This window comes from Vipera ursinii (genome assembly GCF_947247035.1).
Source record: "Vipera ursinii genome assembly, chromosome: 5".
Classification (NCBI taxonomy): Eukaryota; Metazoa; Chordata; class Lepidosauria; order Squamata; family Viperidae; genus Vipera; species Vipera ursinii.
In genome coordinates, this window is record NC_139518.1 from 62,970,492 (window position 1) to 62,996,695 (window position 26,204).

General features: G+C 37.4%; 2 protein-coding genes across 4 annotated transcripts in view; one reads left to right on the forward strand and one right to left on the reverse strand.

The window, feature by feature from the left end:
• Positions 1-26,204, forward strand: part of DOCK1 (dedicator of cytokinesis 1) — a 455,801-nt gene that overhangs the window by 88,394 nt on the left and 341,203 nt on the right. For all 3 annotated transcript variants that reach the window (XM_083364099.1, XM_083364098.1, XM_083364097.1), the window contains 6 exons: positions 10,329-10,432; positions 10,953-11,136; positions 18,136-18,233; positions 21,430-21,519; positions 22,741-22,841; positions 24,977-25,102. In XM_083364099.1, coding sequence (XP_083220225.1) covers positions 10,329-10,432; positions 10,953-11,136; positions 18,136-18,233; positions 21,430-21,519; positions 22,741-22,841; positions 24,977-25,102 — 703 coding nt within the window. The remainder of the gene's footprint in view (positions 1-10,328; positions 10,433-10,952; positions 11,137-18,135; positions 18,234-21,429; positions 21,520-22,740; positions 22,842-24,976; positions 25,103-26,204) is intronic.
• INSYN2A (inhibitory synaptic factor 2A) overlaps positions 24,027-26,204 on the reverse strand; it is a 106,098-nt gene continuing 103,920 nt past the window's right edge. Inside the window, exon 6 of the mRNA XM_083364108.1 lies at positions 24,027-24,234. Coding sequence (XP_083220234.1) covers positions 24,207-24,234 — 28 coding nt within the window. The 3' untranslated portion in view covers positions 24,027-24,206. The remainder of the gene's footprint in view (positions 24,235-26,204) is intronic.

Here is a 26,204-nt window from a genome sequence, read left to right on the forward strand (position 1 = left end):
ATAGAAAAATTCTTTATGAAAACAATATACGTAGTCCTTGCTTAACAACCACTTGTTCACTGACTGTTTGAGATTATGACATTGCTGAATGAATGGCACTTACGTTTGCTTCATAAACATACAGCCATTGCAGTACCCTGGCAGTCAGATGATCAAAATTCCAGCATTGGGCAACCTATCCACATTTATGACTGCAGGGTGCACTTCATTTTCTCCACGTATCTCCCCCTATCTCTGCCCTTTTGGCTGCTGGATACTCTGACGCCTTGCACTCTACCACCTTTGTCATCGTGCGCTATGCTGTCTGCTTTGCACCTGCATTGCAAAGGACCAGGCTGGGTGTGCCTCATCAGGTGGGAGGAAGAAGAGGACGAGGGTCATTTCGGACACAGGGGTCTGTGCATGTGCTCTTACCCTGGCAGCAGCCACTCTTGACCCAAATGTGCTTGCAAGGTACCACAGAAGTTACTTGTGCACCCTTCCCACTCTGGCAGCAGCCATCCCCAGCCCAGCTGTGCTATTGCTGTGTGGTTGCTGTCATGTGGACATCTAGCAGGCTTCTTGTGAGCTGCCTAAGAGTTGTGACTTCCTTTTGGTTTCCCTATTTCCTTTGCTTGTAGGAAGCTGACAGGAAATTAGGAAGAGGTTCTTGCTCAATGACTGGCTTAATGGCTCTCTGAACAACGATAATGGAGACTGTTCAAAATTGTAATCACTAAGCAATGCAGTCAAGTGATGTCTACATAGCCTAGTAATGGAAATCCCAACCCTAATTGGCATTAATAACTGAGGATTTACCTGAATATATATTACTGCAGTAGACAAGCTTGAAAAAAAGAGTAGCTTTCGGTCCTTTAGGGAGAAAGAAACTTGGGGTTTAATCCTACATGTACACACGTGTGTGTGTGTGTGTGTGTGTGTGTGCACACATGCATAAAAAAGTGTATGATTTCCTGTGAGTATGCTGTGTTCTAGAGAGAATTATTGAAAGCCTCTGAAGGCTATCTTGACAACACAGAAGAGATTTGGAAATAATAGAGTGGAGAAGCAACTGCAGAATGATGTAGGCTTCTGTAAAATGACTGTGGCACTCCTGATCTGCATGCGAATAGTAACATCTTGCTGTTTATTATCTTTATTACTTGCTTGCTCTTTAATTAACATAAGGTTGTGAGAGGGCAACTTTATAAATTTTATTTATTTATTGATAAATAAATAACATGTAATTTATTACCATAAAATTCTGTTCATTTTAATATGAACATGAATAGTTCCTTAAGATAAAGAATCACTATTTTGAAACTATTATTTCTGATTGAATTATCAGAAATGTAGGATGTCAACATATACCTTTTTTCTTTTTATAATATTTTATTATTTTTCTATTTTTAAAGATCATAAGCGCTTAGTAAACAGCATGTTGTCTGAGTTCATTTTTTACTTAATAATACATATTAAATTCCTAATCTCTGCCCCTTTTTTCCGGCCAATGATAAACTACATCTCATATTTGAAATTATTCTGTCTTCTTTTTCTTTATCCTTCAGTATTGATCTGTCCATTTCTACATAGTCTGGTGTTTTCTTGATCATCTCTTCTTCAAGTAGTGTTTTTTCATTTTTCCAGCACTAAGCAAATACAGTTCTTACTACTATCAATACATGCAACATTAAGTGTATACTTCCTCATCATATTTTTCTAATATTGTACCTTTTAAAAATATTTCCAGTTTATAACATCTTTTCTAGCCAGCTCATATCTTAATTGTAATTGCAATTGAGGCTACCTTATTAAATCAAGGGCAAAAATCCCCTTCCTTCTCGCGTTTGGGGATTTTCTTACTTTTTGGGAATTTGTCTTTTCCAGGGAATCAAAGTAGTAGAGAAAGGATCAGTATTCTCACCCAGTTCCAAGCATGTTATTTACGATCTGCTAATTAGTGCATTCTTTCTTCAGTTGTCAGTAGCTTCGGGCTAGCTACAGAAATGCAGCTAGTCTTTCCTCTGTCGGTTTGGAGGGATTTCCTTGGATCAAACTGATTGACTGCCGTCTTTCCATGATCAACGAGGCTCCCCTCCTTCTTCATCACCTCTCCGGGGTGACTTTAGACCCATTTAGGGCCCCCTGGCTGGGCGAAATCAGTCGTGGGGAGCGGAGCCCCACTTTCCCTTGGCTACATTGCTATGACGCAAACCGGAAGTGGGTTGTCAACATATTTGTTCATGTATTCATCTAAAAAGATGTTTTCATGAAGAAATAAAACTCTCTGCATATGAACATTATAATTTACTATTAGACTGTGATGCTAGAATAATTAATAGTAAGAAATTAGTATCTAAAAGGTACCGGTATATAAAATTCCATGCTGCTACCAATTCATATTTTAGAATGGGAATTACTAACAATGAGTAAAGATTTCAGCTTGTATTCATTTGCCAGTAGGGCCAGTGGAGCCTGAACACTTCCTTTTCTCCATCCACTCTTTTTATTCCTATTGTCATTAACAAGGTTTTTGTGAGTTTTCTAACTGACTGCTATGGCCAAAGCTTGTAAGTGATCTTGTGAATAGCTTGTGGGACTGTGCCTGAAGCAGGATGCCTTTGAGGCAAAAGTAAAGGACTATTAACATCTGTTTCTTGGTTTTCTGGGTAATTATGCATGTGGGGAGACTGTGGTGTAGGCTTTGCACATTTGCAGACTCTTAGAATTATAATCAGGACCTGTTGAGATATACTGAGTTTTAACATAGGCACAGACATAGGAAGGTGTATTTTGTGGATTTTTTTCAATGTGTGCAAATAAGCAATAGAATTTTGACCAATGTTTGTATTTTGAAGCACAATATATGGTCAAAAGTACATCCTGTTGATTTTAATAGCATATATTTAATGCTTTCATGCATATGAATATATGTATTATTTCAAAAGTATTCAACACCCAGATAAATATATTTGAATGTTATATCTTTTTGGTTCCAGTATTATACAGCCTTCGCCTTGGATGAATTTAGGCCTACAATTTGGCTCCAATTCATACAAATTGATAGAGCCAGAGATTCCCATCTCTACTGTACTACAATTTTTCCTCTACCTGAATTATTCCTAGATCTTTTTAAAGCATTTTATATATTCCACACACGAGACTTTTCTCCCTAGCCTGATTGGTACCCATTAGTGTGATGGTGGGCAGAAATATCACTTGACTATGTATCACACATACTATTAAAATGCCCACTGTACATTCAGTGAGGAACAGATCTTTTATAACCAGAAAATGAATCTGTTCTTATGATCATGAGGTTCACAGTCTCCTTTTATATGATCAGTGCCAAAAAAAACCCTCAAAAATGATTGCAAAATTTCTATCAATAACTTTGGTTTATAGAATTTGTTTGGTGCCTTATAACTATATATATTTGTTGATTGATTGATTGATTAGGTGCCATCAGGTTAGTGTCAACCCTATTGACCAGATAGATCAATTTTCTCCATGATGAACCTGATTCTTCAGATCTTCCAATGTGACATTCATGGTCACTATAACTAAGTCTATTCATTTTGTGGTTGGTCATCTTCTTTTTCATCCCACCTTTTCCATCATTAGAATCTTCTCCAGAGCTGGATCTTCACATCATGTATCTGAAGTAGGATAAATTGAATCTGCTCATTTGTACTTCAAGTGAGAACTGTGGGTTGATCTGTTTGTTTCTTTCCTTGGCTATCCATGGTATTTTCAAGAGTCTTCTTGAACACTAAAGTTCAAAAATATCAATACTTTTTCTATCCTGTTTCTTCAAAGTTCAACTTTCATTTCCATAGTGTGTCACAGGGCAAACCATTGCCTACATTATTCTGATCTTCATAAATACAGATACATCCTGGCATCTGAATATCTTTTGCAAGGCTGCCGTTACCACTCAAACAAGAACGCAGTCTGGATAAAGGAGGTAGATCAGAATAAAAAGAAACTGAAATAAAAAACCCCTTATAATAACAACAGAAATGGTGGGGGAAAAGGCAAGAAAGAGCAAGAATTGGTCAGTACTGGGTAAAGATGAATTAATGGTTTGGGGTTGAAACATTTGACTGGTAGCATGGATTCTTTACCAGAAGTCATTTGACTCCCTGCCACAGGATTAAATAATCAAGTGCCTAGAAATAACAGGAGTTAACAGAAACATCAGAAGTTTGTGCAAAGATCAATGGTACAATGGAAGACATAGTTGCTGATCAGTGGTGACAGATTGGGAGAGAGTAATATCAAGTGAGAAAACTTTCAAGGATACACATTTTGACCACTGCTATTTGTCACTACATTGATTCCTCTGTCAGCCATACTGAATAACTCAGGCTATTTGCTTTTAAACATCAAAAACATCTGCCAAAACATCCCATGTCCTTAACATGGCTGATTTTGAGCTATATGGAAAAGTACCATCTGAAATGGAATCGCTGCTCAGAATTGTCTACATGCAGCCAAAACACTGAAATAGAATTTGGAATGGGCAACTGTGCCAACCTTACTATCAACTGGAAAAAATAATTAAAACTGAAGGGACTCATTATGACCTATGGAAATAACATCAAGAGTCTGGATGAAGATGATTACAACAAATACCAGGTCATCTGTCAGGCTGACAACATCAAGCACAACTGAATTTAAGAAGAAGGTTAGAAGTGAATGCATCATGAGAGTGAAGAAGATTTTAAATCCCAAATTCAGTTGAGGAAATACCGTCAAGGCAATTAACACCTGGCAGTTCCAATCTCTGCTTACCAAGGAACATAGGTGGCCTGGGATGTTGCAAGTACATCAGACAGTTGAAAAAGAAAAAGCGCATTGTAAGAATATCCGAAGGACAGTGAAGAAGATGCGCTGAAGCTAGAACATCATGAAGGCTTACTTAGGTTTATATATGGCAAAGCATAAGATGGACAATACATAAAAAAGCCAGCAGGCAAAGCAGATAACAAGACCTGGCAATGGCTAAGAGCAGGAAATTTGAAGAAAGAGACTGAGAGGGTAATTCTGGCTGCACAAAACCAAGCATTAAGAAGTGCATATAAAGCCAGAATTGAAAAGACAGTAACAGATTTTATTTTATTTTTTATTTTTATTACATTTATATCCCGCCCTTCTCCGAAGACTCAGGGCGGCTTACAATCTTAGCAGTAGCCTTCATTCTATGTATATGCCTGCTTGTTAGGGCTTTCACACACACCCCAAGCGGCATTATTACAAAGTCAGATGTCTACTTCTGCAAAGAAGCTGAAGAAACAGTGGACTATTTAGTTAGCTGCCCAAAGAAGATTGCACAGACTGACCACAAACAATGGTATAACAAAGTAGCACCAATGGTGCATGGGAATATCTGCAAGAAATATCATTTGTCTGCAAGCAAGAATTGATGGCACCACAAAGTAGACATAATAATGGAATATGAAGAAGCTAAAGTGCTCTGGGACTTTTGAATTGAAACAGAATAATACCTGCCGCATAATACCCCAGATTTAACTATTGTTGATAAAGAAGGACCAATGGCAGTATCTGGATAGTAGACATGGCAATATCTGGAGACAGCAGAATAAAGGACTGGAGTAAATCACAAAATACAGTGACTTGAAATAGAAGTAGAATGACTGTGACAAAAGAAAGCAAAGAGAGTATCAGTAGTAATAAGTGCCTGTGGTGCAATCCCAGAACATCTGGAGCATCATTTGACCACCGCCGGCATTGACAAAATCACCACCAGTCAATTGCAAAAGGCAGCTTTTTCCTCTTTTCTCAGCCCTGGGAAGAAGGAACTGGCAACTCATTTCTGAAAAATGCTGCCAAGAAAAGGGCAGGAAACAATATAATTTGAAAGCACAACTTTTCAAGCATGTATGTGGCATACGATTATATTTTTTAGTTTCTACGCTTTAGGTAATAAATATGTAAATATTTGCTTTTACCTGTATTTGCAATTTACTCATATACTTTTGGCACCCAAATTTGTACTTGATTTGAGAAAAGCTGCCCAAAACATTTTCTTTCCACACATGGCACATTAGAAATTAGAGGGAACATTGAAAACAGAACCCCCTCCCCAAAGGCTCTATAGTTTGAATAATTTAGATTGAACAAATAGTTTGCAGATCTAAAAGATTTCCACTGCTAATTGCAGTGCTCTAGTCTGCCTAACGTGTAACATGGAAGTTTCTTTGACAATTTTGTTTTCGTTTTTTTTTCTAAGCCTAGAGGTTACAAAGAGTAGATAGAAAGGCTGCAATGAAACACAAGTCTGCTATGATTTTAACTTTTCATCTTGAGAAGAAGCCATCAAGAAAATATAGAGGGATCAGTGGAAAAATAGAATGAGAGAGTAGACAAACATTGAACCTCACTTCCAGTGGGATCATTTTGTTTCCGTGTGAATTAGAACATTTGGCAGATAACATGGAATCTAGAAAAGTGCTTGCAAATTATTAATTGCTCCAAGGGCTTTAGATAATTGTAGGTGCATCTGTATCAACCACACGGCATATGGGATGTAGATTTTTTTTTAGCGAGTTAATGGCAGCAGGTATGCATCTACTTCCCCTAGAGTGAAAAAAAGACCAAGATTATCTTGCCACTATTATTGACTTTGGCAAAGATGATTCTAGATTGTTCCTGCCAAATTCCAGGGGCTTGAAAAATTACTCCATGATATTTAAAAGTAGAAACTGTTCTATTTTATTAATTTCTATTTGTCATTGGAATTTATGGCAGCTAGGTCTTCCTAAGGAAACCATAATTTTAGTTTGGAGTAATTAATTCTAAGACCTTTCTTCTTGCAGAATTCTGCTATTGCCTGCAAACTTTTCCAACCTACGTGAGAGAATTGTTGCATCATTAGCATACAAAACATTGTCAAATGTCTGTTCCTATTCTATTTCCTTAAGTGGCACTGACCTTAATTTTTTTTTTATAAAAGCAGTAACTGAATTTATATAAATATTAAACAGTACAGGAGTTAAATTGCATCCCTGTTTCACTCCAGAGCCGATTGGAATGTTTGTAGTAAGATACCCATCTTTGTTATATCTAACTTGTACTATATTTCATTGTATAGGTTGAGTAAGTAAAGCGATACAGCTTTGTCTTGTTCCTTTGTTGAGACAGTCTCCCCCTCTCTCCCTTTTTCTTGTGCCATATGTTGTCCATACAGGCTTCATAACCTGAATAAAGATTTTGCATGAGGACAAAATTTTCTGAGATTCTCATTTTTCTAAGCACATTCCACAGCTTGACATGATCAGTAGAATAATGGCATTATTATGTGAAATACATTCTGATTTCTTTTTGGTATTCTTTTGCTTTCTCAATTACCCAGTATGCATCTGAAATAATATCTTGTTTTCCTCAGCCTTTTCTAAAGCCAGTTTGAATATCTGGCATCTCTTTTTCCAGGTAGCCTCTAATCTATGGTGGATGATCTTAAACCTTATTTTGCTAGCATATTAAATTAAGGATATTATATGATAATTTGCTCACTGTGCTCCTTTTTTTTGCTGGCGTAGCTTGGCTAGAACATTTACTGATTCTTCTTTGTGTGTTGACATCTTTGCTGCACAGAACTCCAATATATTCTTCCCATCTTTGATCTTTTAATTAATTACTATCTTTATATATTATATATGTAGTTGTAATACTGCTTTTTATTTTTTCTAACAGCGCTTTGAAACCTTTTGTTAAGTTCCTTCCCGAGTTATTTATCTTTTTTTGTCTCTGGCTTCTCTTGGCAATTTTCACAGTTTGTTCTGACATCTAATTTGATTTCTTCTTTTTAAAATGCTTTTATTGGAAACCTTTTTTAAAAGAAATAAAAAAGTTAATATAAACTTAGTGAAAGAGAAAGAAAAACAGAAAGTACAAGAAACGAAAAAAGAGGGAAAAATAAGAAAAAATGAAAAGGAATATTTAAAGAAGTGACTTCTGATCTTCATCACAGGTACAAATGTGATTCTTCACCCCCATAAGCATCTCTTTTTCCTATAATCCATCCCTTATGCATACAGAAACCCATAAATCATTAACATTCAGTCCAGCAAAAAAATCATAAAGGGTAACCAAAAGAAACAGGTTTTATTTTAACCATAGTCAACTTGTAGCCCTCCATTTTGTTTGTAATAATCTTGATCTTTAATTTATTCAACTGTTGTCATAGCAGTTGATTTCTCTTCAGTTTTTCTTTTTCCCATCTCAGAAGCTTCTTCAACACTTTAGCAAACCACTTTTATAAATGCAGTAATGGAGTCATTATCCAGGTCATTCTATTGGCTTGTCATCTCTCGCAATCCATAATTTTTAATTTATTTTGGTATTTCAACAGTTTATTTTCTAATATTTTCTAATCAGATGATAAAATAAAATCTAATCAGATTTTTTTTCCTGTCAAACTCGCAATGTCATGTAATGTGTCATGATGTCGCAATTTCTTTTCCATTGCCGGCAATGGCGTGGGCACAGTTTCGCCATGACGCATCCGGCCCGTGGGCCGGCAGTTTGGTACCCTTGCTGTAGATCTTCCAGGCTATTTTTCCCCCCACCTGTTATTTCCTCTTTGATATCTTTTGGAAATAGTCGATCCATAGAAACAGACCTCATTGCTTGTTGGGTAGCTGTGATTTCTATTCCCATTCTTCAAATATCTCTTGGATCATTTAAAATGTCATACCATTTTCTGTCATGTTGTCCCAATGCTGACAAAAGGCAAGCCCTCCCCTACCTCTTTACTCCCCAATAGTTTTCAGTTGGCTCATTTGGAGACCTGGTGGCTCATCATTTCTTACCAGGAAGATTTTAGTTAGCTTTCTTCTATTTCTTCATCTTTGGCAGTCTCTTTTTGTAATCATCTGCAGCAAATTATTTACTTTGATTGCACAGTTCCTTTGGTTCTCTGTCAATGAGGTTCCAGACTTTTAAGCAATTTTTATGTTCTCTTTGAAAAAAAGTAAATATATGCTGAATATCATATCATAGATGTTGGTTGGCTTTCATCTTGTTCTTTAGCATAACATGGGATTTGCACTTAAACAGTTTGGGATCTTTTCCCTAGCTCTTCTTGGCCATGCCTTTGATGTTATATACTGAGCTCCCTCACCTACTTTAGCAACAATGAAGTCAATTTTATTTCTATGTATTCCATCTGATCTCCATATATCGTGCAACTTCTATCAATTTCAAATTGAACTTGATTATCAAACCCATCAGTTTCTTTTTTTATGGACCAATGTTTCATCTTAGATCATTGTCACATTGAACTAGTTCATCCAATTCTAGTCCTGATACTGAAGATGTCAATGTATAGTTGATTCCTTTCATTTTTGACTTCTGCTGAGCTTTTCTGTGTTCCTGCTTCTTGCATTCCAACTTCCCACTGTAATTCTGTCTGTGGGTTTGGATTTTCCCAAAGGCTTTAATCAAGCTATCTCATAAATGCATTAGCATTCTAAAAGATCCTTAGCTCTTCTTCAGTAGCAAGTTGATTGCTATTCAATCTGAGGTGCCCATCATCCAGCACTATTATCTTCAATCATTATATATTTTTTATACATGTGGTTTTGTTGCTAAAAATATAGAAATAGTTTACCATTGCCTTTCCTCACTCGGTACGAATGGATGCTTTTGCTCTTTTACCTAAACTGATAATCCACTTCTGGTATCTTGCCATATTGCTGCTGTCCAATATTAAGTGCCCGCGTACTTTACTGGGCAGAGGGGATATGTTGGGTGACTCAGATGGCAATAAATACTCCTGGAATCCATGTGCCATGTTCTTCGTTTATTCCTCCTGGGAATACCTCCTTACAGCAGGAATGGAACATTGTTGTTAGCTTTGGGATATTTTTCTTAATAAATAAATATTCACTCGTTTACTTAAATGGGTTCTCTTTATCTAGTTTTAGGATTTATGTGGAAAACAGATAATGTTTTAGGTCATTTTATGCAGAAAGAATGAATATTCAAAAGAGTTCTTAAAGTTTTACATACCAGTCTCTCTCTCTCTCTGTGTGTGTGTGTGTGTGTGTGTGTGTGTGTTTGTATGCACACAAACACACACAATACAGAGATTGTTTGAAGTATCTTTATGATTGACTTGGATTATAAACTAAACAGCACAATCTTTTTCATTTTCCTTCTCTTTTATTTCAGCCTACATTTCAAATGTCTTTTTTGATACAAAGCACCTAATAATTTCTAAATCTTCATTAACGTACCGGTATATATCTTGTATTTTATCATTGCTATATTTGTCTTTATCAGTTGATTTACAATATACTCATTTGTTTTCTTTTGAACAGCCAAAGATAAATCTGAGAAAATATTTGCTCTGGCGTTTGTTAAATTAATGAGATATGATGGAACAACTCTACGAGATGGAGAACATGATCTTATAGTATATAAGGTATTATCTTAAGTATATGCTATAACAGTTTGAGGAGCCAATGATTTAAGGAGTTTTTGTTATTGCTTAAAGTGATATAGAAGAAAAAATTTGCACATGTGATCAATTTTTGTTATCTCATTAGAAGCAGATATAAGCATATGTATTAGAAAGAAGAGCAAAAGTTGTGTTTCACGTAGATATTTCAATACAAATCAGACATCTCATTAAACAAGATTTTATGATTTAAAATTTTTGGAATGTTTTACAATTTAAACTACATATTGTATAGTAAGTGGAATCTTTCTCTTCTTTGTTTCCTCCAGACTTTTATAATGTTGGTGATTTGCCTCTCGAGTTGAAACAGTGTTAGTAAATGGTTGCTATGTGACATTTTGATCTACTTTTCAAGGCGGTGAATCCAGCCAACTATGACATTGTTAGAAATGAAATAAACAGTTAAAGTTGTCTATGTTTCGATACAGTGAGATGTGAGTAATATAAAAATAAATATATATTTTGTTTTGGAATAATGTTGCAGGCAGAAGCAAAGAAGCTGGAAGATTTTTCAACATATTTAAGCTTGCCCTCTACTAAACTGGAATTGGAAGAAAAAGGTCACTCCATGGCTGGCAAGGGCATGCAAAATCTTGGAAGCTGTACCATCAGTAAAGACTCATTCCAGATCTCTACTCTTGTCTGTTCAACAAAACTAACCCAAAATGGTAGGAATGATAATACAGTTCTAGTGGGAAAAAAAACATTCAGTTTGTGGTGTTGAAAAGATTAACGCTGACCATTTCAATTCTGAGTCACCCTTTTATATTTGGGCATGGAAGGCCTTCAGAAATAAAATAACAAAGTATTGCATATTTTATGCAAACCGGTCAACCTTTTGAAATTCTTTTTGACAGGAGCTTATTTGAAACATCTAAAAAAATAGAGAATGTATGACCCTTCTAATAATTTTGGACTTGCATCATACCTGACCATTGGTCATACTGGTAGGACTGGTGAAGAACTATACATTTAACATAAATACCAATGAACAGAAGGGGGAAAATGATGGAGATTACATGCTATCTGTAGCTTCACATATAAACAGATATGAATAAACTGTGCTAGAGATGCCAGAGTTTGGGTATCTCCATATCAATAGGATATGATAGATAGATAGATAGATAGATAGATAGATAGATAGATAGATAGATAGATAGATAGATAGATAGATAGATAGATCAAATTGCCAACATACGCTGGATCATGGAGAAAGCTAGGGAGTTCCAGAAAAACATCTACTTCTGCTTCATTGACTATGCTAAAGCCTTTGATTGTGTGGATCATAACAAACTGTGGCAAGTTCTTAAAGAAATGGGAGTACCAGAACATCTTATTTGTCTCTTGAGAAACCTATATGCGGGTCAAGAAGCAACAGTGAGAACTGGACATGGAACCACTGATTGGTTCAAAATTGGGAAAGGAGTCCGGCAAGGCTGTATACTGTCGCCCTGCCTATTTAACTTATATGCAGAGCACATCATGAGAAAGGCAGGGCTAGATGAATCAAAAGTTGGAATTAAGATTGCCGGAAGAAATATCAACAACCTAAGATACGCAGATGATACCACTCTAATGGCAGAAAGTGAAGAAGAACTAAAGAGCCTCTTGTTGCGGGTGAAGAAGGAGAGTGCAAAACATGGGTTGAAACTTAACATTAAGAAAACCAAGATCATGGCATCTGGCCCTCTCAATTCCTGGCAAATAGATGGGGAAGAAATGGAGGTAGTGACAGATTTTATTTTCCTGGGCTCCAAGATCACTGCAGATGGGGACTGTAGCCAAGAAATTAAAAGACGCTTGCTCCTGGGGAGGAAAGCCATGGCAAATCTAGACAGCACACTAAAAAGCAGAGACATCACCCTGTCAACAAAAGTGCGTATAGTCAAGGCTATGGTCTTCCCAGTTGCAATGTATGGCAGTGAAAGTTGGACCATAAGAAAGGCTGAGCGCCAAAGAATTGAGGCCTTTGAACTATGGTGCTGGAGAAGACTCCTGCGAGTCCCTTGGACTGCAAGGCGATCAAACCGGTCAGTCCTAGAGGAGATCAATCCTGACTGCTCTTTAGAAGGCCAGATCCTGAAGCTAAAACTCAAATACTTTGGCCACCTAATGAGAAGGAAGGACTCACTGGAGAAGAGCCTAATGCTGGGAAAGATCGAGGGCAATAGAAGAAGGGGACGACAGAGAATGAGGTGGCTGGATGGAGTCACTGAAGCAGTAGGCATGAGCTTAAATGGACTCCAGAAGGTGGTAGAGGACAGGAAGGCCTGGAGGAATGTTGTCCATAGGGTCGCGATGGGTCGGACACGACTTCGCAGATAACAACAACAACAATATCAATAGGAAAAATAGAAGAAAAAAATGATTATTCATATTTTGCTATACATGTAACCCCCAAGTTACGAGTGTTCCCTTGGCGAACGTTTTAAGTTTACATGATAAGCGCCCCTAGTGTTTGCAAAAAAGTCCCGAAATTATGAATGTTGCCACGCCGCAGCAGTCGTTCACCCTTATGAACTACCACAATGGCAGTGCAACATTCACCCTGACTATTCCCTCCCTTCTCCCCCTCGGGTCTCCCTAGGCACTAGGCCTGTGGATACTCACCTTGTGAAGACTGAGAGATCCTTCAGTTTCTTGGCTGCCCCAGGCCTTTGGTGTATTCACAGAGAATGTAGGCCTGAAGTAATGCAAGATCACACGAGATCAGTGGTGCAAGATCTCACACTACTGATCTTGCATGATCTCACAATAGTTTAGGCCTCTGTTCTATGCAACAGAGAATGGAACGGAAGCCAGGGAATGCTTCTGATCCGGGTATTGGAGGCCTTTTCTGGACCACTGCCGCCCAGAAAGGAGTCCAGGGTACGCTTTCGCAGGCCTACAGAGGACCACTCTGGGCCTCCAAGGCCTTCTGCAGGCCTCCGAGGCCCAGAACAGAGGACGTGGGCAGTGGCCGTGTGCTTCCAAAGGTCCATTCTGGTCCTTGGAGGCCTCCATCTGCTCTTGCTAGGAGCAGAGAAAGAAACAGAGTGGCTGGAGAGGAGACAGCTCTTCACAAGGTAAGTGACCCCGGTGCGGCAGGATTTGGTGGGGGAGCAATTTTGGAGACCCCAGGGGAGGGAGTATAAGGTATCTCAGGGGGGGACTTGGGTGGTCTGAAGCAGGTGGCCTGTTCCATCACTAAGCCCCCCACGGCCTTCCCCACCCTGAGATACCTCATGTTCATTTAACGAGCTGTGCATATGCCCATGCATTAAATTAGCAAATGCATGGGTGAAAGCTGGGAGTGAATCTCATTCAGGGTACGAGATTCACTCCTACGAATCTTTGAGTTACGAATGGAATGGGCAGGCTCCATAACATTCGTAACTCGAGGACTACCAGTATAAAATGCATATGAGTTTTCTTGTTTTGAAGATCACATGCATGCTCTCTTTAAACCATGTCCTCTCTAGTAAAAACTTTTTCCACAAGGTTTACTCAGTCTTCCCAGCTAGAGAATAACTCTCAGCAAGAGCTCAAGCAGCAGCTGCTTGCACACAAAGAGGTTTTTTTCTTTTTCTTTTCTATAAAAAACAGAGGGGATACAGAGGGGTATCTACATTTTGTGTTGGACAGAGCGTCCAGCTTTTTCCGAAACCTATCATCCAAGATTGTCTAGATCAGGGCTTTTCAACCAGTGGTACGGGTACCACCTGTGGTACATTGGCACCTGGCAGGTGGTATGCGACCATCCTAGAAAAGTAGTGGGGGAGGGGAATGAGCTGAACCAGTGGCAGCACCGCACAAGCCTGAGCGAGAGACGGCTGGAGCTGCAGGGCTGTCAGGGCTCAGCGGAAGCGCCAGAATCAGCGCTTCTTTAGGGCTGTCAGGGCTCAGTGGAAGCGCCAGGATCAGCGCCAGGCTCCAGCCCAGAAGAAGCGCCGATCAGCTGGAATGTTGCAGCATCTCCAGGGTCTTGTGATTTACATTCAGATGCTTGGCAACTGATTCATATTTATGACGGTCACAATGTCCCAAGGTCATGTGAAGTGACCAAAACCTGCTGCAACCACCCAGCAGATGGGGGAAATAAAACCCAACCACACACACCCCCCCCCGCTGCCAATCCTCAACAGAAATGCTCACAACAATGAAAACCTCGGACAGGAGGAAGAGCGCCGCCGGGAAGGCAGGCAGGTGTCTTGCTCGGCTGTGGCTTGGGGGGCACTTTTTTCAGTGCCATTGTAACTTCAAACAGTCACTAAGCAAACTGTTGTAAGTCGAGGACTGCCTGTACTTCATCATTTTTTTCCTTTTTTTTTTTTGGTCATCAAGTTTTTGACACCTTGCTAGGCGACTGGTGGTACTCGGATGTTGCCATATCCTAAAAGTGGTACAGTGGGTGAAAAGGTTGAAAAGCCCTGATCTAGATCTTTCTGCATTGAGGCAATTCAGCCTTTGAAACACATTAACATTCTGAATTGAGGTTCAATTGTAATGTATCCATAGGACCAACTGGAAATTGTTAGATAAAATATCATGTTCTCTACTCCTGTTTGGCACATGCCTCTGGAGAAGAGATACAGTTCAATCACAATTGAAGGAGAGTGGAGAAATACTATACATTTGCTATGTCCCAAATATTACAGTGCATTTCTTTCAGCCCCAGGTTAGTGTCTCTGTCGATGATTTTTTTCTTGGTGATAATTTGCCTCATAATTAATTTTTTTAATATTATTCATTATTTTATTTCTTCCTGGCTTGTTGGGATCATTATAGAAAATAAACCTGAAGAAACACATAGTTGCTTCAGATATAAAGAATTGAAGAGGTGGAATAAAAGGAGTCCTGTTGCCTCTCTGATAAGTTTGAAATGATGTCATAGAAACAGATAGGAAACTGTTGCTCAAGAAAGCAAGTAAAACTCCTGCAACTGAAAAATGCCATTAAAAATCATTTTAATAAATTAGGGAATAGTTCTAAGTTGATTAGTATAACTAGTATTTAGAACTGGATATATAATGTTATTACTTGGACAAGTTGAAAAATTGAGTATTTGAAGGAGGAAGGAATTTTATATTGGAACATCTTTTTTGGAAATGATCTTAGTATCTGTCATCTCCAGAATGGTTTGTAGGAAATGCAAATCTTAACTAAATTATAGCTTTTTAATTCTTAGCGCACTAAAGCTGATAATAACTCTGTAATGATATTGCCTTTATTGGTAGACAAAATCATATTGATTTTAGAGAATTATTTATTTTTGATGTTCTATATTGTGTGCTAAAATAGTTTTTAAGTTCTCTGGAACAGGGTTTTACAGCTTCCATATTTTAATGCAAGATATAAGTATGAATGAGGGTCGACATTGCATTTGTCTTGATACTTAAGCTTTAATACAATGTTTTCTCTCATGTTCAGTTAATTGTGATAGTATTTTGAGAGGCACAATATCTTGTCCTTCTGACAGTGATCTTTTTCTTTTAATTATTTTTAAAAAATAATTTTTACCTTCTTTAGGTAAATTTTTATACCTTTTTTAGAAGGAAAATTCTTAAAGGAATGTATAATGCTGTGAAACATTTTAGGCATTTTCTAGTTAACAGTATAGCTGTGGGATTTGTTTACAAGCTTCATCCAATCTTATCATGCTCAATCAACTGAAAGTGAGGGTAAATCAAAATAATTCATTCCACAAGGTAACATGCAAAATTTTGAATACAAGATGATTGAAAACTTTATATGATATATGTGGGTCATCAGTTCCATCATAATTTTGAATTCTTAGGGCTCAGTCTTCCTTTAGGTCATTGAGTAGTATTGCTGTGTTCAAATACATTTTGTTTTAGTATAATCTTCATAGTGATAATACTGCTAAAATCTATACATTAAAAAATTATCTAGCCTGTTGACTTCATAATTCAAAAGTGCACTGCTTTCTCTGTTTGAGGACTGGTTGATATAATGGGTACTGCATTATAAAAATGAGTAGATAAAGCCATGACAAACCTAAATTTCTTTCTAAGCACACTTTCTTGTCACATCGGTTCTCTCTCCCCTCCTGTTCAACATCTATATGAAGCCGCTGGGCGAGATCATTCGTGGTTTTGGGGTGGGGTATCATCAGTATGCTGATGATACCCAACTTTTTTTCTCCACCCCGAACCAACCTAGTGATGCCCTCGCCGTGATGTCCCGTTGCCTGGAGGCGGTCCAGGTCCGGATGGGGAGAAACAAGCTTCGTCTCAATCCTGCCAAGTGGCTATGCATACCGGCATCTTGAATTTACCAGACTATTCCATCTTTAACGATGGGGAGTGAAGTGTTACCCCCCCCCCCCCGTTGATAGGGCTTGCAACTTGGGTGTCCTCCTGGATTCATGGCTCAATTTTGAAGATCACATAGGATCCGTGACCAGAGGGGCTTTTGCCCAGGTTCGCCTGGTGCGCCAGTTGCAACTCTATCTGGACCGAGATTCCCTACGCACAGTCACCCATGCACTCGTGACCTCCCGATTGGACTACTGCAACGCTCTCTATATGGGGCTGCCCTCGAGGACCACTTGGAGGCTTCAGCTGGTGCAGAATGCTGCTGCGCGAGTTGTGATGGGGGTTTCCCAATACTCCCATGTAACACCTCTACTCCGCGAGCTACATTGGCTTACAGTTGCCCTCCGGGTGAGATTCAAGGTGCTGGTGATGACCTATAAAGCCCTAAATGGCTTGGGTCTGGGATATTTGAGGGAACACCTACTGCCGGCATCAAGTTCCCTTCGTCCTGTGCGCTCCCACTTGGAGGGCCTTCTCAGGGTGCATCCTGTAAAAGACTGCCGGCGGATAACACCCAGGGGGAGGGCCTTCTCAGTGGGTGCGCCTGCCCTCTGGAACCATCTCCCCGTGGAGCTTAGGACTGCCCCCAACCTTCGTTCATTCCGCCGGGACCTGAAGACCTGGCTCTCCGGCCCAGGCTGAGAGTTTTTTTTTTAAGGATCAAATTTAATTATTTTAACTGTCTTTAACTCTTGTATTATATTGATGTTTTTAAATACTTTGTAAACCGCCCTGAGTCCTACAGGAAAAGGGCGGTATATAAATTCAATAAACTTAAACTTAAACATTATAAATTTAATTAAAATTAGTTAATATATTTTCTACCCAATTGTGTGTTTAATAATTTTAAATATCTGTCACATTAAAAATTATGATGAACTATCTGGAGGGTTTAAGAGTGGAATACGCACTCCTGGGGCCTCAATTTCTAAATCTCATTATGATTTGATCCTATATTGTATCATCAGAATTCAGTTTGGTGGCAGATCTTGAGACAGTTTCTGTATGTAAAATGTCTAAAATCTGGTAACTAAACATATTAGTCCAGGGGTCAAATCTGGTACTTTACAAAATATCTTTTTGGCCAAAAGGACTTATCCATCAATCACTTCCTCCCCAATGTTAACATGCTGAAAATGTATTTTGGAGAGTTCCTTTAACCATTCTGCAGCATATTTGTGGGATGGGATAGGATGGGAAAAGATTGAATCTCTTTCTGTCAGTAGATAAACATTGTTAGATTCAGATTAACATATGTACGATTGCAGTTTATAGGAATTGTTCCAGTCTTTTTCTGCTGTTGTATTTTATGTATGATAGAATTATGCAACTTTTCTCTCTCCTTCTTAGTGGACTTACTGGGGCTTTTGAAGTGGCGATCCAACACAAATATACTGCAACAGAATTTAAGGCAACTGATGAAAGTTGATGGAGGTGAAGTTGTTAAAGTAAGAAATCTTTTTTTCTTGGTGGGGGCGATCGGCAAGATTATTGATATGGAAGGAGCAGCATTTTTTATTTCTATAGTATGAAAATATCTTGCTTCTTGTTGCTAGTTAAATGAAATATCCTACAGGTAGTTCTTGACTGGCAACTGGTTGCAAAGTAATCAGTTGAAGTTATGATGGATTACCCCAAAATAATTATGACCCGGTTCTGAAGTTCTGATGGATGTCCTCCACCCCACGGTTGCATTTTGGGTATTTGGCAACCAGCCCACTTTTACTGAATGAAATGAAAACATCTTACTGTTGTATAGACTTGTTTTCTGTCATCCCACAGTTTTAAAACATGGTATAGTGAATTTAAGTTACAGCAAGTTGCCAGTTTAAGAACAACTTCCAGTTCTAAGTTTGTCCTTAAACCAAATTTGTATCCAAAGCAATACGGATTATTTAATCAGTTTGCTTACTATGAATTGCTGAAAACAGGCTGAAGTGTGTGCAGACCCTGAGTGGGGGTTGGGATTATGCACGTGCGTGTAGGTGGGGAGGCATGCAAAGTGTGAACTGAGAAGGTGGGCTTGGAAATACAGTATTGGATGATGCTGTGCCACTCAGCCATTGCTTCCTGCAGTGATGGAGTTTTCCTTGCCAGCTGTGTGTGTGTGTGTGTGTGTGTGTGTGTGTGTGTGTGTGTGTGTAGGAAACCAGATTACTACTGAATGTTAATCAGTTGCCTAATCATAAGGGCAATTTAATATTGAAACTAATTGCACAGAAAAATGGTGAAATCCCCCTAAAGGTAGACTATAAATATATATATATATATATTTATGGATTAAGGGGAATCCCTAAAAAATATAACTGAATTTACATTTAGATTTTAGATCTGTAAAGGTAAAAAATGTAAGCTTTTAGAATATAACTCCGAACTATACTGCTCAAAAAAATAAAGGGAACACTTAAACAACACAATGTACTATATTTAATAGTAGGATGTCTTATCTTGTGTTCCCTTTATTTTTTTGAGCAGTATATATCTTAGAACTTGGAATGACATATCAAAAGATAGTATTTTAATAATTGATGTACGGTCAAGATGACTCATAGAATATTCAGTGGTTACTTTTGAATCATAGTATGGCTCAGTGGGTTAGGACGCTGAGCTTGTCGATCAGAAGCTCGGCAGTTTGGCGGGTCAAATCCCGAGTGCCGCGTAGCAGAGTGAGCGCCTGTTACTCGTCCCAGCTTCTGCCAACCTAGCAGTTCGAAAGCACGTAAAAATGCAAGTAGAAAAATAGGGACCACTACGGTGGGAAGGTAACAGCGTTCCATGTGCCTTTGGCATCTAGTCATGCCGGCCACATGACCACAGAGACGTCCTCGGACAAGCGCTGGCTCTTCGGCTTTGAAACGGAGATGAGCACCGGCCCCTAGAGTCGGAAGCAACTAGCACACATGTGCGGGGGAACCTTTACCTTTATAGAACCTAGAATTTTATATATAAAAGATAGTATTTTAATAATTGTTGAATGGTTAAGGCAAAAAAACATATTTCTAGTAACTGGTGATTTGTTAAGATGAAAATTAGACTTTAATGGTAAAACATAAGAATCCTTTGTAATGAACAATATACGTTTTGTAGACAAAAGAATTATTCTTTATTGAAATAGGGAATTGTGGGTTACCCCAAAATTAAGCTTTTTCCTATATACTATAGGCCACTCTAGAATATCCTATTGCAATTAGATAAAATTTAAAAACAGGATATTGATATGTATTACTGAAAATATATTTTAAGTTTTGTCGATTGACTAGGTTACAACTAGAAATGTACTAACTTGCCTATTTTGACTATGTAATAACTAAGGGAAGTAGAGAGGGCATCTCTATTGATGTAACCTGAACTATTTGCAACTGGTTATTTCTTATTTTAACTACCCAACCACCATATTGTTTCACAAATACATGAATATGTAAATATTAAAAAATCAATAAAACCTGTCTAAAAAAAAAGAAAAATGGTGAAATCCCCTTCAACAGAAGCCATAAGCCATCTGTGGGGAATGCTGAATTTGAATTCCTGCACTGAACATTGGGCTAGATTCACCAGTCTCAGAGGCTCCTTTGAACTCTACCATTCTGCAAGTATGTATATTCAGTCATACAGGCAATTTTACGACCTATCATCATTCGTTCAGTAACCTTGTTAAGGTATGAGGGTGCTATTATTGGTCCTCAGAATTTTAGCCGTCCCAGCAACCCAATGATCACATGATTACGATCTGGGTACTTGGTAACTGGTCCACACCTATGACTGATTGTAGTACTCCATGATCACTTTATCATCATTTGCAATCTTTTCTGCCTGCTTCTTCAGAAAGTCAGTTGGAAAGTCGACAGGGAAGGTTGCAAGTTTTCCCCACCTGTGCATTCTTTTGCAATCCTGTGTGCTCACGTCAGTCACTTATACATCATCCCTGACCTGTGCCATACCTCTTGTGCACCACCTCATATCTTACTTGAACTGTGCCATATTCTCACACCTTGCAAAACCTGCTGTGAAGATGTAAGTTATTGAATCCTTGATGGAACATTGCCTCATTTGATATTATAAAAATACCTCAAGTAAAGAAGACACTATTGTAAGAAATCGTAAGTATTAGATATGAATGGCCATGGCTGTGTCATTAATCCAGAATACTTTTTGTCTTTAAAAGTGAAGTCTGAATATGCTGTATATCAAGTGTGCAGAATGTGGTAGTTACATATGCTGATTTATAGTGTATATGGTCTACATTCCATCCTTGTGGTATTGCTATCAAGAACCTCAAAATTTATAGGGTTTAGGACTGGGTTTCCTCAAAAAGATCCAAAGGATCTTATTCAAGAAAAATACAATATCCTTGAAACACCTTGGAGACTGATGGCATATTGTCTGAATTCATTACTTTCTCTCCTTAATTTCATTTTTCTTTGGCTATTATTTTTATAGACTCTCTTCTCTCTGTATAAATACAAAATGTATCCATACACATACCTTGAATCCATACACAATGTGAATAAAGGATTTTTTATTTTATTTTTCCACTTAATTATTATAAACACCACTGTTGAATCAGTAGGTTCAATTACTAATAACTTTTGAGGCAACATTTAATTTTTGAATACCTGTTATAATATTGACCATATTTTTTTCCAGTTCCTTCAAGATACATTGGATGCATTGTTTAACATTATGATGGAGAATTCAGAAAGTGAGACATTTGACACATTGGTGTTCGATGCTTTGGTAATATATATGTATATATATGTATGTATGTATGTATGTATGTACACACAAACACATAAAGCCATATATTGCTTTATATTGATTTAATTCATTTAATATCTGTTATTTACGAGCAGTAAAACTTTCATGAATCTTAAGTCTTCTGTGCAAATGCAATCATGCTACTTTCCAAGGACTTTTGATATTATTGACTACATGAAATACTGTTTTTGGAATTTATACCATAGAAGCAATCTTAAGAACACAAATTTTTTTTGAAAAAGTTCACCAATATAAAATAAATAGTAACAGGCTGAGAAACCAATAAAAACTGAATCTTCAATGTATTTTGCTTCCTAAGATCCCTGACACATTGCCTTTGGGCACTTATGTAAATCCAGCCATATTTCTTAGTACCCACTAGCATCACTTGGGGACAGAACAGCAAGATACAGCAAGGTTGAAAAGCCTCTGTTTGGTATATTTATAGCTATATTAAAAACATAGATTTTTAATCACAATTTTTGCTGTGATTAAAATGATTCCACAATGGATCATTTAGATTCCTTGATGGAAGGATTGATGCAGCATGGCAAGCTATCATATATCAGGTTTGGGTTTAGATGGTATGCAAAACCAACTACTTTGAATGTTAAAACTATGGATTATGGCTTAATTTTACGGCACAATGATTTATTCAACAAATCATAGTTTAGCAAGAACTATGAACCCAGCCAGTATTGCCTGCAGAGAAGAAAGACCTGTTATGGTTTCCAAAACAGATTGTTTTTGAAGTTATCAATGTAATAAATTTGTCACTTATGTGCTTCTGTGCATAATTCCATTCCAGGTCCTAAAACAAAAGCAAGCTTACTGAGGAAAAATGTGTCCAAAGGGATAGATTTCTTTAGATATCAAGAGACACACTAAAGTCAAATGCTATGGATTTTCAGATAGCAAGAATTCTGTTGTGCTGGCAATTACATATGACCTTCATAGGTCAATATTTCAGCAACCTAGTCTGTGTTTGAGGATAATTGGTAAAGCCACATTGTTACTCTCAGTTTAGGTCTATTCAAAATTATACTTTATTCTCCTTCCCTTATATTTAAAATATGGAAGTAAAATCCTATCGCAAAACTGTTTTTACAGATGGAGCTCTCTTCTATATTTTTTCACTAAAATGTAAATATTTGAAATGCTGTACTTTCAAAATAATGAATGCCCTTTCCCATTGAACAGGTTTTTATCATTGGACTAATTGCTGACCGGAAGTTCCAGCATTTCAATCCTGTTTTAGAAACCTACATTAAGAAACACTTCAGTGCTACTTTGGCTTATACGTAAGTTGTTAAATAAATATGTCATGAGTGAAAATTAGTTTTTTAAATAGGTATAAAAAGTCGTTATCATAATGCTTAGATTATTTTGTAGGTTGATTAGGCCAGTTTGTTATTGAACTTACTATGCTGAAGGCCACTTAAGACTATTAGTAAAAAATATTCATCCAATTCTCTAACAGTATTGCTTTCTGGACTATTTGACTGATCTCAGAATTAAAATCTGTTTTTTTTCTGGGCTTCTTATCTGAGATTTTTTTTGTGTGTCCATAGCTAAGCAGTTCATATATGCTGTGGCACATTCTAGATTGTAGGTATGATTACAGAGAAAGGCTTTACGTGAATAATTAGAAGATGGTACTCTGCCTGCATTGGCATATGCCACTGAAGCTCCTCTGATCTTGGTGATCAACCACATATGTTACAGGCGAAAAGTGGTTTGTGATGAATGCTGTACTTGAATTGCCTAGGACAGAGGTGTCAAACTGGCGGCCCGTGGGCCGGATGCGTCATGCACAGGCCATGGCTACACCAATTCCACCAAGGCAAAAAATGTCATGATAAGTCATGATAGGTCACGTGACACAATGAAGTTTGACACCCATGGTCTAGGGCAGGGATAGGCAACCTTGGCTCTTTTATGACTTATGGACTTCAACTCCCAGAATTCCTGAGTCAGCTATGCTGACTGAGGAAATCTGGGAGTTGAAGTCCATGAGTCATAAAAGAGCCGAGGTTGCCTACCCCTGGTCTAGGGGGTCTCGCATGTCATAAGAATAATCTTGAATTTTACTTAAGAGCTGTTCCTGGTTACAGTTACATTCACAGACACAGTTGCTATGGAAATTCGCAGTTTACTCAAGACCATGGACATAACAGGAAACAAGGAATGCAAGCTAAAACAAAGCTTACCTGGATAGTTGTCTTGAACAAATGTGTAAAAGAATAGTCAAAAGTCAGTCTGGAATTCCAAGAACCAGGTCAGCATTGTTACCAAGTCCAGAGGTCAGAATTTCAGGCGCAGAATCAACATGCATGTCATACAAGAGCTGCAGATCAGACAATTGATTCCAATGAGAGATCGTGGGTTAGCACTGCCTCTTAAATCAGGCTGCAACCAACTGCTTTTAATCAAGGGATTTACTCCCTTGCTTGGCAAGAAGCCTCATTGAACATTTTTGCTTTGCTCTTTGCTCTACTTGCTTGGTATGGGTGCTGGGAGGTCTGCTGTCATCATCACCTGATTCCTCCAGTTGTTCAGGTGGTGCCTGTATTTGATCAGCATCTGGTAATAGTTGGCTTTATGTCTCCCAAGATTGACATTCCACAAGATCTGCTGGATCAGTTTCTTCAAATTAAAATTCAGACTCAGCATCTGAGTCTTGGGCTATGACAGCTGTAGAGAACCATGAAGATGTAATTCAAGACTATGTGAAGATCAGTAGCAAAATATGAACTTATTTTAGGAGAACGAGATACAGATAGTTCTCACTTACCAATCGCAATAGTGAGTGGCACCCTTTTGCTAAGCAGTGTGGTCTTAATCTTCTTCCTGTGAAGCTTTTTGTGCATTTTTATTTCTAAATAAGCTCTGTATGAGTATGGACAGATACAGAAACATCCTTCATTTGGTTAGCACATAAGTATTTGTTGCATTATTCTAAAATCTCTGTCTAGAAAATTTTAATAAAGAAAAATTTAAAACTATTTGTATTATATCTAGAAATGTCTTCACAGAAAAGAAAGAAAAAAATGGAAACAGAAGTCTTCATACTGCCTCTGTATTCTACATTTACTGGCTGGTCAAAATGTGAAAAAATGCAGTCTGGCATGCAGACGTTTATCTTACAAGTGCTCTAACATTTGTGTGCAAAATGGATACAGCTTTGCATGATTTTCTTCAGCATTGATCCAAAAAACTAAGGCATCTTTTTATAAGTCTTTTGATTCTCTATTGAAGATCTTCTTTTTTACATTTTCGTTTACTTTTTCTTTTTTAATTTTTTTTATCCTGCCTTTATTATTTTTAACATATCTTGACTTCTCTTTTTATTCATTTTTTATTGTCTGCAAAAGTTCTCTGAACACAAATTACGATTATGCTATCTCATCATATATACAATCTTTATTTTTCTCAGAAAACTGACAAAAGTTTTAAGGACTTATGTGGATAATGCTGGTGTCACTGATCAACTGTTCAAGGCTATGAGATCTTTGGAATATATCTTCAAATTTATTGTGCGATCAAGAGTTTTGTTCAACCAGTAAGTGTTATAACATCTTTATCCTTAAATGTATCTTCAAAATACTTCAGTTTTTACAGTAATTGTTTTATATAACATTAAATAAATGTTACTAGTTTCATTAATCGTAGATGAAATGAACAGTGAAAGTTTAGCATTAGATGTTGATCAGTTCTTTGCTTGCTGACTAATTGTTAACTGTTAAGCTTTCAGGACTGCATTATGTTTAACATTTATAGATTTCTCTGACATTATGTGCCATACACTAAATAAATAAATTGTTAAGTCAGTACTGTTTGTTTTGGCAAGTGTGCAGCTTGCTTGAATTAGTAGAAAAAAAATCCAAAAATTAAATACTCTGCACAGTAATATTTTAATACAATATTGTAGCAATTTAATTTTACTTCATCATATGAATAGTTAGAAAAGTTAGAAGCAGGTTGGTTCAGTGGTTAAGGCACCAGGCTAGAAAGCAGAAGACTATGAATTCTACTTCTACCTTAGGCATGAAAGATGGTTTGGTAACTTCTCTGTCAGCCCAATTTACCTCACAGGGAAAATAGGAAAAATATGAGGAGGAAGGAGAATTAGATATGCTTGTCATCTTGAGTCATTAATAAAATAATGAAAGTGGAAAAAATCTAAAAAAAATAGTTAATGTTAACCTAGTTTTGGTAATTATTTGATACTTTTTATTACCATATAGAAGTAATCTTTATAACAATATCAGTTATTGAAGATGAAAAATATTAGTAAGGCAGATATTATGATTTTTTTTACAGATTTATAGATGAGATGTATAAAGATTTATAGGCAAAGATATGTTCTAGTCAAAACGTATCTGTTCAAAAAACTCAGACTCAGCAGGGAGCTTTTCATACTGATTCATATCTAAATTAGTCTCCTCCATTGGCTGCTTATTTCAGTTTTCTAAATTCATGTTTTTTGATAGTTCAGGTTTAGGTCTCTCTAAAGTTTATCATTACCATGTTTCTGTTAAAAATAATAGACTGATTTTTGTCAATTACTGACCATTTAAACCTAATTTGTGGCAGTTTACATAATATATTGGACCAAGCCTAGAAGTTCTTTGGGATAGATGAAAATATTTTGTTAAGTAACA